Below are 13,491 nucleotides of genomic sequence, written 5' to 3'. Positions count from 1 at the left end.
TTAAAACTGTAGAAAAATAAATAACCATAGTTCTTGCAAACTTTTGCCTTTTTTTTTGGTGGTACTGGAGTTTGAAACAGGACTTCACACTTGCTAGGCAGGTACTCCAGCCCTAAAATTTGTATTTTAAAGAGCCTTATAATTTAGCTTCAATCTTATTTATATATGAGGAAAATAAAACCCAGAAGAGTTTAAAAGAAGCTGGGCATGGCACTGCATACCTGTAATCCCAGTGACTCTGGAGGCAGAGGCAGAAGGACTATATATTGGAGGACAGCCCAAGCAAAGTTAGCAAGACCTGATCTGAGAAAAAAAAAAAAGGGACTGGAGGCTTAACTCAAGTGGTAGAGTATTTCCTAGCAAATATGAGTCCCTGGGTTCAAATCCGAATATAGCAGAAAGAGGGGAAGAGTTTAAAAGATTTATCAGAGGACTCAAAAATATTCTCAAGTTTTATTAAGAGAATTTAAATGAAGATACTCATAAAGAATGCAAAAGGAAATTCTAAATTTTCAAAATCTTTAGATTTGGTGTTTTGGTCCTTCACTTCCTTGATACTTCTATAGGAAGTATCCTATCAAAGAGAATGAGTAATCTGTGAAAGTCTCAAGACTAAAATATTGAGATGTTTATGTGATCAGTGGATGTATTCAACGATCAAGTCACTAGTTGACTTGACAACAATAGAAATGTTAAACATACATTGCATGCACATCGGGGTCAATATCCCATACCTAGTACAGCTATTCAAAATGGATTTTCCTCTTCCCTAACCATTCTTCCATACTAAAATGATCAATTTAAAACACAAATACACCACAACCGAGAGTTTCAGTGACTCCTGACGGTGCAAAATGAACGTACTTTCATAAACTCTATCTATGATTCACTGTCTATGTTTGTTTAATAGTCACTATAAAGAACAATGTGTTGCCCAAACACTTAATACAAAGTATACTTATGCAGTGAATAAATACGCTAGAACAATGCTATTGCAAGTCTGACCATTGACTGCCAAGATCAGCATCCCTTTGGAGGTAGAACAGAAGAATCTGGTTTGATGGGCTATGCAGGTGACTCTTTTGAATGTTAAAACATTAAAAACACTGTTCTAGAAGACTAAAAAGGAAGGGAGCTAGTTAGAGATCTGACCTCCAGAGGGTATTACAAACAATATGTGCCTTGGAATTCTTAAATCTTCTCAAAATGTGCTATGTGAATAAACAGCACCATATGCAGATTTCTATCATTAAGATATGACAGCTTGTAGCTCTTTCAAAAGGTGTACCTTCAATGCACATACTTAACAGATATAATGTATTAGTGTGTAAATGTGCTTAAAAGAAAATTGGAGATATAGAATATGTATTTCTTACAGAAATGGAGGCACATCTAAATTACAGCATTTAAGCAAGACCTTCATTTTCAAAAGACATGACAATTTTAAGTGTACAAAACTAATACACAGCATACATTCACTTTATATACTCAAAAAAGCTAAACTAAGGAAATAAAAAGCTGAAAAATATGAGGTAGTGGTACCCAATGAGTGATATTTTTGACATTCTGTTAAATATTATACATCAGAAAGTTACAGAAGAGAAGCTAAATTCTAAGAGAAAAAAATGTGGAGAAGGCAACTGTATAATATAGGAAAAGATTAAAGGCAGAAGTAAAAATATATTCAAGACATATTTTAAAAACTGTTCTATATGCATCACTGACAATAAACAGAAAGTAGTATTCCCAGTAGTATAAAAGGAGAGCAGAAAGGAGTACATGTTTTTCCTTTTTTTGTTAGCTCTAGTCATTCTTATTCTTTCTTCCTCTTTTGCCATTGCCATGATTGTGGAGCACTTGGTTTAGTTATTCAAAATTGTTAAAGATGAATGAAAGGGATGGGGGTATAACTTAGTACTAGCAAGCACTGGGTTCAATTCTCAGCACCACAAATTAAAAAAAAAAAAGAGAAAAAGAAAAAACTAAAAACTAGATTATTAACATTTTTACCCAAAATGGTATGTCTTGGGTAAAACTTGGTTGTAGTTACTGATAAGGAAGGGAAGTGGAGGAATAAGACAGGGAACTCAATCCATAAACTACGGAAAGCAGTAGGATCTGCCAATGGAGTGGGTTTTAAACCTGATGTGTACCCTAATCCCCGGACAGCTTGTTAAAGCACAGAAAGCTGAGCCTTATTTCAGAGCTTTTGATATTGTAGTCTGAGGTACAGCCCAGCAATATGAATTTCTAACAAATTCCTGGGTGATACTGCTGGTTTGAAGCACACACTTTGAGAACCATGCCTCTAATGGAAAGAGTAGTCAAAGACCAAAGAGCCAGGTAGACACTAATTATAATATAGACACTTATTATAATATAAGTATAGGTTTTCAGGACACAGAATATTAGTTGTAAGTTTATCACACGCTCAAATAACCAAATATATAAAAATCAATCTCCAAGGGCTGTACATGATAAAATTAGTGAATGAGAAAATTATTTTTCAAAGATGAACTAAAAAAAAAAAAAGAAAAGATGCTTTCTAGCACTATCTTGAAAAAAGAATAATATAAATTAAAAATCTTCGTCTATGGTAAAATTCAAAACAAGAACATCACCTTTATCCTTGTTCTAAAATTATACACAGTCTTATTTCTGTTGTTTCTTACACCACTTTTTTCACCTTAATGGTGCTGGGCATTACACCAGGGCAATGAGCTATTCCTTCAGCCTAAACCAATTATTAAAAAACAAAATGAGAGTCACAAAAAGAACTCATGTTGCGAAAGTACTGTTTGTAGATATTAGCCATTATTAAAAACATATTTCTATTAAAATTATACCTAAATTTTTACATTTAGAACACCTGACATCTGAACCCAGCTGAGCTTTTATTTTACAGACCAAAATGAATGGATGAAAATACACTACAAAAATTAATGAAGTCGTTCTAATTTTGCTTGAAGAGATTTAAAATTTCCAGTGATGGCTTGTACTACTACTGATGAGCTCATGGACTGAAGTTCAACCAAATAACCACATACGGCATCCAGACAGAGATTTGTAAATCTTCTCCTGTAAAGGGAAAAACAGCTGTTGACTATCTGTAAGTTTAGAAACATTTCCTCCCATAGGGTTGCTTTTCCCCCAAATCTCCTACTCTTACTAATAGTCCCACAGAAAAGCAATACATGCTTAAGTGGCAAATACTTGAAAATACTGAGAAGGAAATGTATGGGGAAGGTTGCTTACCACATACCCACCGTTTTCCAGTTGAAGATTACTATAGTGAGAAGGAGGCAATAGGGATGATTCCTACTAATATTTAAGATATTTATTCTTGGGCTGGGGGAGTGGCTCAAGTGGTAGAATGCCTGCCTAGCAAGCGTGAGGTCCTGAGTTCAAATCCCAGTGCCACCAAAAAAAAAAAAAGAAGATATTTATTCTTTTGGCCTTTTCAAAGAAATACCCTTTAAAATGGCCAATCATATCATGAAGACATAATTGAAATATCTTGCTCCTGGGTCATTAATTTAAAACAGAAGGAGTTTAGAAATAATTCATAAATTTGTTCACTTATAGAAAGGATCTAGGACAATGATGAATGTCATCCAAATAGTTACTGCCAATGTACATAAGAACTCAATCCTCTATACTTCATAACCTTCAAATCTTTCCACATTCTCTCCAATTTGCTTACCTAGGTATTTATCAGAAGTACTTTAAAAGCTTTTGCTAGAAAACAATATTTAATTCATAATTACCTCTCACAATTTAAAACTTGGCTAGGATTCTCAACATATCTTGTCAAAAGTACATGGATACAATCCAAAAGGTGCAGTGGCTTCTTTACTCTGTTCCAGAAAGGATCCTATAAAGAAAGAAAAAAAAAAAAAATACACACACACACACACACACACACATATGCACCTCCAAGCCAACTCTCATTAGTTTTAAAAGCCTGAACTATAATTTCTAATATTCAACCAATGAAGCAAATCTCTGCTCCAATTACTTGGACTTAAATAAGATACCTACAAATATACAATCAAAATACCCCATACTATATCTAGAAAAAAATTACTTGAATTAAATAAAGAAATTAACTTTATTTTACTTAACATTTTCCTTACCCGTGATTTGAACAGCTGATCATAAACTTCCAGTAGTCTAGGTAATGGCACTCCAATTTCATTCATGGTCTGTATTACAAAGCCCACATCCCAGTTCAATGTACAAACTTGCTGCTCTAACAACTGTATAATAAAATCTGGAAAGGGAAAAAGATCGGAAATCTGGATTTTTAACATTTTTATAGTGAGCAATTTATTTTACTGTATTCTTTTTTATTAGCATACATTAATGGTACAAAGGTGTTTCACTGTGCTATTCCCACAGGTGTGTACAATGTGGTTTTATTAAATTCATTTCCTCCATTATATTCTGTAACCTTCTCCCCTCCCAACCTCTTCAAACAGTATTTAGCAGATTTCATTACAAAATCTTGGATTTTTAACTCTTGATACCAAAAGGTAGATTTTATTTGAAACAGAGTAGTTTCTAGGGGGAATCTTCTAAAAATCAATTTCAAAACAAACTTTGGGAGGGGTTATAGATTGGTGGCAAAGCACATGCCTACTATATACAAGCCCCTGGGTTCAATCCTCAGAACAAAAAAGCAAAAAAAAAAATATACCAGAACAGGCCAATCTAGAGATTGAAAGTAGATTAGTGGTTGCCTATGTTTGGACAGTGGTAAGGAATGGGAAGTAACTAATGAGAAAAGGTTTATTTTGGGAGGATGAAAGCATCTTCAAATTAGATTGGGTAATAGACAGACAAGTTTGTGAGTATGCTAAAACTATGAAATGGTACACTTCATAGATATATTAAGAAAAAACCATGACATCTTAAAAAATTTAGACTACAGAAAGGCACAAGAGGAACACAGAGACCATTCACAATCCCACTACTGGAGAAAACCTGATAATTTTTTCAAATATAGATATATCCTTAATTTAGCAGCTTTTCAGAAAGGGATATTGAATGTTGATTTAAAAAAAATTAAATATGAGCTGGGTGCCAGTGGCCCACATGGTAATCCTAGCTACTTGGGAAGCAGAGATCAGAGACATCGAGGTTTAAGGCCCCCGGGCAAACAGTTAGCAAGACCCTATGTCGAAAATACCCAATACAAAAAAGGACTGGCAGAGTGGCTCAAGTGGTACAGTGCCAGCCTAGCAAGCATAAGGGCCTGAGTTCAAACCCCATACTGACAAAAAGAAAAACACACACACAAAAAAAACAACCCTCTAAACTTTGATCAAGTTTGGGGTCTTCTGGAGCTTGTTTTATCATTAAGGTACTAATAGAAAGGAAAGGATTCTTCTACTCTGAACTTTTTGAATTCAAAATTTAATTATCTAGGTTGGGCATGATGGTTCAAGCCTGTAATCCTAGCTATTCAGGAGGCAGAAATAGGGAGGATTTCAGTTTGAGGCCAACCTGGGCAAAAAAATTTGTGATTTCCTATCTTAAACAATGATCAAGTATGGTGATATATATCTGCCATCCCCAGCTATGTTGGGAAGAATATACAATGACAGGGTTCTAGGGTGGCCTGGGCATAAAGTAAGACCCCCATCTAAAAATAACCAAAACAAAAAAGGCTGGCAACATGGCTGAAGTGGTAGAGCATCTGCCTAGCAAGCACAAGGCCCTGAGTTTAACCCCTAATATTGCCAAAAAGAAAAAAAAAACCCAAAAACTATGTTAAAGCAGAAAAACCCTCAAAGGGATTGTGTACAACATGCCCTCCTTTCTTATTAAAAGTACCAGTTTCACATACTTATAAGTATTTATATAAAAATATATGTATCTGAACTGGGTGTGTTACATGCCTACAATCCCAGCACTCAGGAAGCTGAGATAGGAGAATCTCGAGGCTGAGGCCAGTCTGACTTACATAGCAAGACCCTGCCTCAAAAAACAAATCCAAGCTAGAGACATAGCTCAAGTAGTAGAGAACCTGACTATCCAGCATGAGGCCATAAATTCAAAAACAAAAACCGTAAGTGCTCCAGCTGGTAGAATGGCTCGAGTGGTAGGGTGTCTGCCTAGTAAGTGCAAGGCCCTGATATCACATCCAAATACTGCCCCCAAAAAAGTGCTCTTTTATTACCAATAGCATGGAAACAGTGTATTCTGAATATTGTACCTACAAGTATAATTATTTTTAATGACCAAGTCCAACAAATAGGACCTTAGAACTCTGAGATGGTCTGAAAAAAAGTTTGAATGTTCATTAAAAAAAAAAAAAAAAATTGGAGCCTGGAAGTATATCTTGCTTAGCATGTACAAGGCCTTCAGTTCAATTTCCACTACCACAATTGGCAAGTAAAAAACAAATAAACAAAAAAATAGAATCTGGTGTTATATTGATTTGATTTTATGTTATGAGCATTTTCATGTTCCTCAACACTTTTCAATTACACAAAAGTACTTAATATTCTATTTCATGGATGTGTTTTTGGTGCTTCTATTTTATGACTGGGGAAAAATCGTAGGTTGGCAAAAAGCTCATAATAAATAATTACCTATATAAAACTGCAGTAAGTGTATTTGGTCAAGAAAGGGGTTCATATAATTAAAGTTTTCACATAACTATTTGCTTTCTTGAAGAAAAATACAAAGCTGGATGTGGTAGCACACCCTTGTAATCCCAATGCTTAGGAGCACAGGGAGAAGAATACTAAGTGAAGAGGCCAGCCTGTGCTACAGGACCCTGTCTCAAAAAAAAAGAAAAACAACAAAAAAAAAAACCAAAACCAAAAACCAAGGGCTGGGAATGTATCTCAGTGGTAGAGCATTCACTTAGCATGCAATAGATTTTGGATTTAATCTCTGGTACTGCAAAAAAAAAAAAAAAAAAAAAAAAATTCTTGGCAAGGTGGTACACACCTGTTATCCCAACACTCAAGGGCTGTGGGAAGACTGCTGAGTTTGAGGCCAGTCTGGACTACACGGTGAGTTTGTTCAAAAAAAAGAAAAAGAAAATACACATTCAATGTAATATAGAAACTGGATCAATCACAAATTACCCATGTCTAAAATACTAGCCATTTTTCTTTTTTCCTCAAAAGTTGTATTGGGTTACCAACAATCCAGTCACTTAGAGTTTGTCAGTCAGTAAAATCCTAAAATAGATACATGAACTTAGAAAGCTGGTTAAAAAAAAAGTTCCTACTTAACTAATAAACAAATGCTACTATTCCTAAGGGTTTTTTTCTCTTTGGAGAGATAGGATTAAAACTGCTGAACTCAATAGCAGCAACAAAAACACTACATTTTATTCTAAAGATCATCACTATTTTTCAATGGAGAAAAACTATCAAAACAGAAAATAAAACAAGACAGCACCTAGGTTACTGCTTACCTAATGGAAAGAAGCGAGGTGTGCCAGCATAAATTTTGCCAAGGAGGACGATCTTGAGACTAAGAGCATGCATTCTATCTGGGGAGCTCAATGTTACACTATCATTCAATTCTGTAAGAAAGAGACAGATCAGTAGAAACCCCAATTATTTTCAATGTGAAATGTTTGCATTGCTTCTTAATTGTTTCAAGGTTCAAAATACTATAGAACTGATATTCACATTAGTTAGCAGATTCTGTTAGTGTCTGATATACTCTCTAATCTTACCAGGGTACTGATTATGATATTCTGAAGGAAGTACCTTAGTATCCCTTATTAGGTGGCACAAATCAGAAAAATGACTGTGCCCCCAAATATTCACAGGGATCACTCTGTAGGAAAATCTTTCCACTAGCCAGGTGTTGGTGGCCCATGCCTATTATCCAACTACTTGGGAGGCAGAGATCAGGAGGATCATGGTTTGAGGCCAACCTACGCAAACAGTTTGCAAAACCCTATCTTGAAAGTACCCAACACAAATGGGCACTGGTGGCTCATGCCTATAATCCTAGGTGTTCATGAGGCAGAAATCAGAAGGACTGAAGTTTGAAGCCAGCCCCCGGAAAACAAGTTTGTGAGACCCTATCTTGAAAAATACCCAACACAAAAAAGAGCTGGCAGAGTGGCTCAAGTGGTAGAGTGCCTGCCTAGCAAGTGGGAGGCCCCGAGTTCAAGTTCCAGTAACACAAGTTTAAAAAAAAAAAGTTTCATGAGCCCTACATATATTAGCTACACCTTGCATTCTTCTACCAATTCACTAAATAATTTGTGTTAATTTATCTATAATTAAACACTTACCTTTCTCTATGATATCTTGCCAAAGTGTCTGCACCAGTATGGGATCTGAATATCCAGCACAATGAATTATTGCAAGTTTACACTCTGCAAGTTTAAATGGGTCAGCAAATTCCCCATAAAGCTGTGGGAGGAAATCTCAAAATTAAACATCTATCCAGACAAAGGTCAGCATTCAGAGATTAACATAAAGCACTCCTTCAAAATTAAAAATAATCAAATACTTTTAAGTATCTAAAATGTGACACAGGTTGAAGATCCCATATCCAAAATGCTGAGAACAAAGAATGCATTTTAGAGTGTGTGTATATACATAAGATTATTTTGGGGATACAGGATATCCCCAAGATATCCCTACACATGAAATTCATTTATGTTTTATATACAACATGTACACTTTGCCTAATGGAAATTTCATACAGCATCTCTAATAATCTTGTGTTTGACTGTCTCCCATCACAGAAATTCTAGTGTGGAATTTTCTGCTTTTGGTTCTCAAAGTTTCAGAGCATTTTCAATTTTTTTGTTGTTGTGGTTTGCTTTTTGAGACAGGGTATGCAGTCCTATAGCTGCCCTGGAACTCACTATATAGCACAGGTTGCCCTCAAATTCATATTCCTTTTTTCTCAGCCTTCCAACTACTAGGATTATAGTGCATTTCAGATCAGGGATGCTCAATCTGTAAAAATATGGTCAAAATTCCAGATTAAACACAGTGAATGCAGGTAAATATATTCAAGTAGATTTCAGTCTTTGTGTTTTTTTTTTTTTTTTTTTTGGTTAGGAAGATGCTGCATGACATTTATGTTAGAATTAGTTGTCTAAACTAGGGGAAAAGAATCATGGGAATACTGACAAATCTCAGGATGCTTCAGGGTACTTGGATCATGTATAAGAATCACTGAAGAAGAACTAAGAAGCGTATAGAGCAAGAGGTTTGGAGAGTGAACAAAGTTGTTACTTTTTTACAAGGCAAGAAGCAAGGACATAAATTGGCTTAACATAACCCCTATGTGAGGCTAATAGGTTCTTCATAGTGACCGACCTGGCAGGAGCAGCTCAACCTCTAGAAGTCAGCTGCTTGACTTTTATCCGTCTAATGACAAGCTGCCAAGGAGGGCTTATTTTGTAGAGATAGGCTAATCTTTCCCACGAAACAAAAAGCAAAATGCAAAACAAAGAATTTTGAGAAACTGAAGTTCTATAGTGCTCACCTTATTTCTTTTTATTTGCTTTTTATTACCTTAGTTATGTCCATTAGCTCAGAATCCAGCTGAGAAATTGCATCCTGTACAGAAGAATGATGGGAATACTGCCTTTGTAGTGTCTCTTGTATCTGAAGTTGGATCCTAGCAACCTAGTTTGGGCGGAAAATAGGATGTCTTAATTTCTGTATGATAATTCAACAGGTACTTGAAGGAATGACTTCTGTTATCTGAGTTTAAGTTTGCTAAAATTAAATAATGTATAATATAGACCTCTATTGTAGGAAAGTAGCCTAAGAGACTTCATTGCAACATAACAGATGTCAGAGGAAGTGTACTGTGGCAGAGAACTTTGCTGACAACAAGTATTAGTTATGTCCACGACTGTAGCCAGACAGTTGGCTATAGGACTTCCCAGTCGCCTCTGCAGGGAGGTATGGCCATGCCACCAAGTTCATTTCAAGGAATGAGAGTGGAAGTTAAGTATGTGACATTAGGAACTATGGTTTTGGAAGTTTGAATCTGTTTCTTTTCTCTCTCTCTTTTTTTTTCCTTCCTCTCTCACATAAAGTAAAGGTCCTAAGGAATGAGTACCAACAGAACTTGGGTCCTCAAATCAACCATGTGGAAGAAAGCCAACTGCCAATCAGGAACATCTACTCAATTTTTACAAATGACAAATTAGCTTTGGAAAATCTTAAGTTTTTTAGTCTCTTAGTTAAAGCAGTTTAGCCTACTCCATAAATTTGCTTATTAGCTCCTAGAAAAAATGATGAATATAACCCAAATGCTGTTGGAACAGTTGGAAAAAAAAAAAGAAAAATGGCACATAGGAAAAACTTATAAATTACAGCAATGTGTCTGTGTCCCAAATACTGCTATCTTTAAAATCTTTTTATTTACTTATTTTTGTTTCTTTGAGACAGGGTCTCACTATGTAGCTGAGACTGGCCTGGACCTCATGATTCTGCTGCCTCCACCTCCCAAGTGCTGGGACTACAAGTGTGTACCATCACACCCGGCTTCCTTAAAATCTCTTTTAAGATTTATATGTAAACATGAAAATGAAGATAAATATATACAGGCAGAAGAGACTAGAATTAATAATACTGACTTCTCTACACCTATTATTTACCCAGGGAAGATGGGAGAGTGAAATGCCTATGTGACTACTACACTATGTGGATATAGCTTAAGTATCTTTAGAACTTACTTCCATTTTTTCTTCTAATTCATGAAGGAATTCACCATCTGCAGCTATTGATGAAATGGCAGTGGAACTTTTGGCACTAAGAATGGCTCGAGCAATGTACTCTAGTCGTTGCTGAAGTGAAATTTCTGTGCTATGAGAGAAAACCCTTAATTTTAGTTACACAATTTCTGAAGGATTTATGTTACAAACATGCTGAGTTGGATGTAATGTTTTAAACCAAATGAAAATAAAAAGCCATTTCAAACTCAAAATAATTATTAGATTCTTTTCTAATATATGTAATTATTTTAGATTTCTATAAAAGATTCACAAATTTAGGCAATATTTTTGTTCATATCTAAAACGTAACTTCCTATTTTAAAACTTCATTTTGGTGTATTAAAACACAGATACTAGCCAGAGGTGGTGGTGCATGCCTATAATTCCAGCACTTGGAAGGCAGGAGGATGAGCCTGGGCTACATACTGAGACCCTGCCTCAAAAAACAAAAAACAAACAAAAATCCCCCAAAACTTAGATTGTAGCTGGGCACAGTGGTACGTCTATAACCTCTGCTACTTGGCAGTTAGGGATGGAAGAATTACCTAACCCTAGGAGTCCATGACTTGAGCAACATAGCAAGAGCCTTCCCATACCCCCTGCTCTCTCCAAAACCGCTAGTAGTCTAAAATTAAATTAAGGAAAAACATTCTTTTTATTCCTTACATTCTTCACACTTCTACCTTAGTGTGGCCTACATGAGTTCCATTTTCCACTCAGCATTGAGTGGCCACTTGAAAACAAAATCAGATTATGCCACACAGTTTCTAATAACCCTCTCATCACCTTCCCTACTCCCTCAACTTCATCTCCTTCCACGCACTATCCCCAATCTAACTTTCATTTTTGTATCGCTGACACAACAAAACTGTATTATGTAGTGCCTCTGCACAGACTATCATTACTGTGCTTGGGCCACCTTTCCTCTGTTCTGTATGTAGTTGCCTACTTGTTGTCATTGTAATCTCAATTCAAACAACACTTTCTCCAAGACCTTTTCTGACCACTTGTACCTAATGCAGCTACCCCTTCTCCCCAGGGACCTTCTACTATATGATCCTATGTTTTCTGTATTTATTGAACCTGAGCTCTTTCATCAATGGCCACTACTTACTAAAATGTGAGAGGAGGAACAGTGCTGACCTTGTATATTACTGCTTCCTACATGACTTCAACAACACTGGCACTTAAAATGCATTTGCTGGCAGACCTGCTGCCAGGTGTCAGAAAGCTCCAAGCATGGGTCCCAGGGCTGCCAGCTCTAGTCCTTTCTAATCCCCTTACTCTGCCAGATCTAGTTCTTTGACAGCATAAAGCAACTTAGAACGAAAAGCAAACAAACTCACTTACTTTTTGGGACTCACTCAGATCAATCAGTATTACATTTGTCTTTTTTTTTGTTTTGCAGTGCTGGGGTTTGAACTCAGGGCCTTGCGCTTGCTAGGCAGGTGCTCTATACTTGAACCTTGCCCCAGTCCTAAATTTGTCCTTTGTAACATGAGAAAAAAAAACTGACTTTCTTTGCTTTTGAGGCTGCCTTACTTAAACTGCCCTTAACTATAGTTACGGTTACTGCATTTTTATCCTTTCAAATAGAAAGCAAAGGAAAAAAAGCTTTTTTCTCTCTTCTATCTTCCAAAGTAGAAGGGAGTATGACAGTTATTAGTACTGATCAGCCCTTGAGGTCACACATAAAGCACTCTGTACATCTAGGAGTCCTGCTATTAAAAAGGCTTTCCTGCTAGGCACCAGTGGCTCATGCTTGTCATCCTAGCTATTCGGGAAGCTGAGATCCAGAAGACTGTGGTTTGAGGTCAGTCTGGGCAGGTAGTTTTTGAGCCTCCACCTCAACCAATAGCTGCATGCAGTGGTGGGAGCCTGTCACCCCAAGCTATGTGGGAGGCTGAGAGCAGAAGGATTGTGGTTAAAGGTTAGCCCAGGCAAAAAAAAAGTTGATGATGATGAGACCCCATTTCAACAGGAAAAAGCTGGATGTGGTGGTGTGTGTCTGTCTCCCAATGACAATGGGAAGCTTAAAACAGGACGGAGGTCCAGGCTAGCGTGGACAAAAGTGACTCTATCTCCAAAATAACCATAGCAAAGAAAACTGGAGTTGTGGCTCAAGTGGTAGAGCACCTGCCTGGCAAACACAAAGCCCCAAGTTCAAACCCCAGTACCACACCAAAAAAAAAGAGAATTTCTAAGTCCAAGAATATAATAAATTTTTATAACGAGAAGGGTAATAACTACTAAAGGAAGGGCAAGAAAGAAATACTCTTTCAAAGCAATACAACATAATAGAAATGCCTTACAAAGATCTGAGTGGTAATGGTGTCAATGACTACCTAGCTAAGAATGATTAAAAGTAATCCAGAAATGAGATACTGAAGGCCTGGGTTCACCTTCAGTCCCTATGTACCTCTAGCAGAATACAGCTATATAACAGGCACTCAAAGCACTGGATCACCCAACCTTAGGGTATAAAGGTATATAGCTACAATGAATGAAATGTTTAATAACAGTAATTCTTTTTTCTTTTTTGGTGGTATTAGGGACTGAACCCAGGTTCTTGCTCAGGTTAGGCAGGAGCTCTACTGCAGTGCTACATTCTTCATCCTAATAATGTTAACTATTAATTATAGAAACTATAAACTAACCAAAGCTTTTAGTCGAAATTGCCTTTGGCAGCTTAATGTGTTTTCTTTTCCTTAAGAAATTAAAGTCATTTCATGTTTTGCATGTGAGAGGGAACTTTTAAAAAT

General features: G+C 36.4%; 1 protein-coding gene across 1 annotated transcript in view; it reads right to left on the bottom strand.

The window, feature by feature from the left end:
* Positions 1-13,491, bottom strand: part of Nup155 (nucleoporin 155) — a 59,044-nt gene continuing 45,553 nt past the window's right edge. Inside the window, exons 29-35 of the mRNA XM_074077582.1 lie at positions 10,691-10,820; positions 9,516-9,629; positions 8,276-8,396; positions 7,439-7,549; positions 4,137-4,273; positions 3,768-3,874; positions 1-3,078 (exon numbers count right to left, since the gene is read on the bottom strand). Of these exons, the coding sequence (XP_073933683.1) occupies positions 2,940-3,078; positions 3,768-3,874; positions 4,137-4,273; positions 7,439-7,549; positions 8,276-8,396; positions 9,516-9,629; positions 10,691-10,820 (859 nt within the window). The 3' untranslated portion in view covers positions 1-2,939. The remainder of the gene's footprint in view (positions 3,079-3,767; positions 3,875-4,136; positions 4,274-7,438; positions 7,550-8,275; positions 8,397-9,515; positions 9,630-10,690; positions 10,821-13,491) is intronic.

Source organism: Castor canadensis, chromosome 6, assembly GCF_047511655.1.
Source record: "Castor canadensis chromosome 6, mCasCan1.hap1v2, whole genome shotgun sequence".
Classification (NCBI taxonomy): Eukaryota; Metazoa; Chordata; class Mammalia; order Rodentia; family Castoridae; genus Castor; species Castor canadensis.
This window is presented reverse-complemented; position numbering and strand designations above follow the sequence as displayed.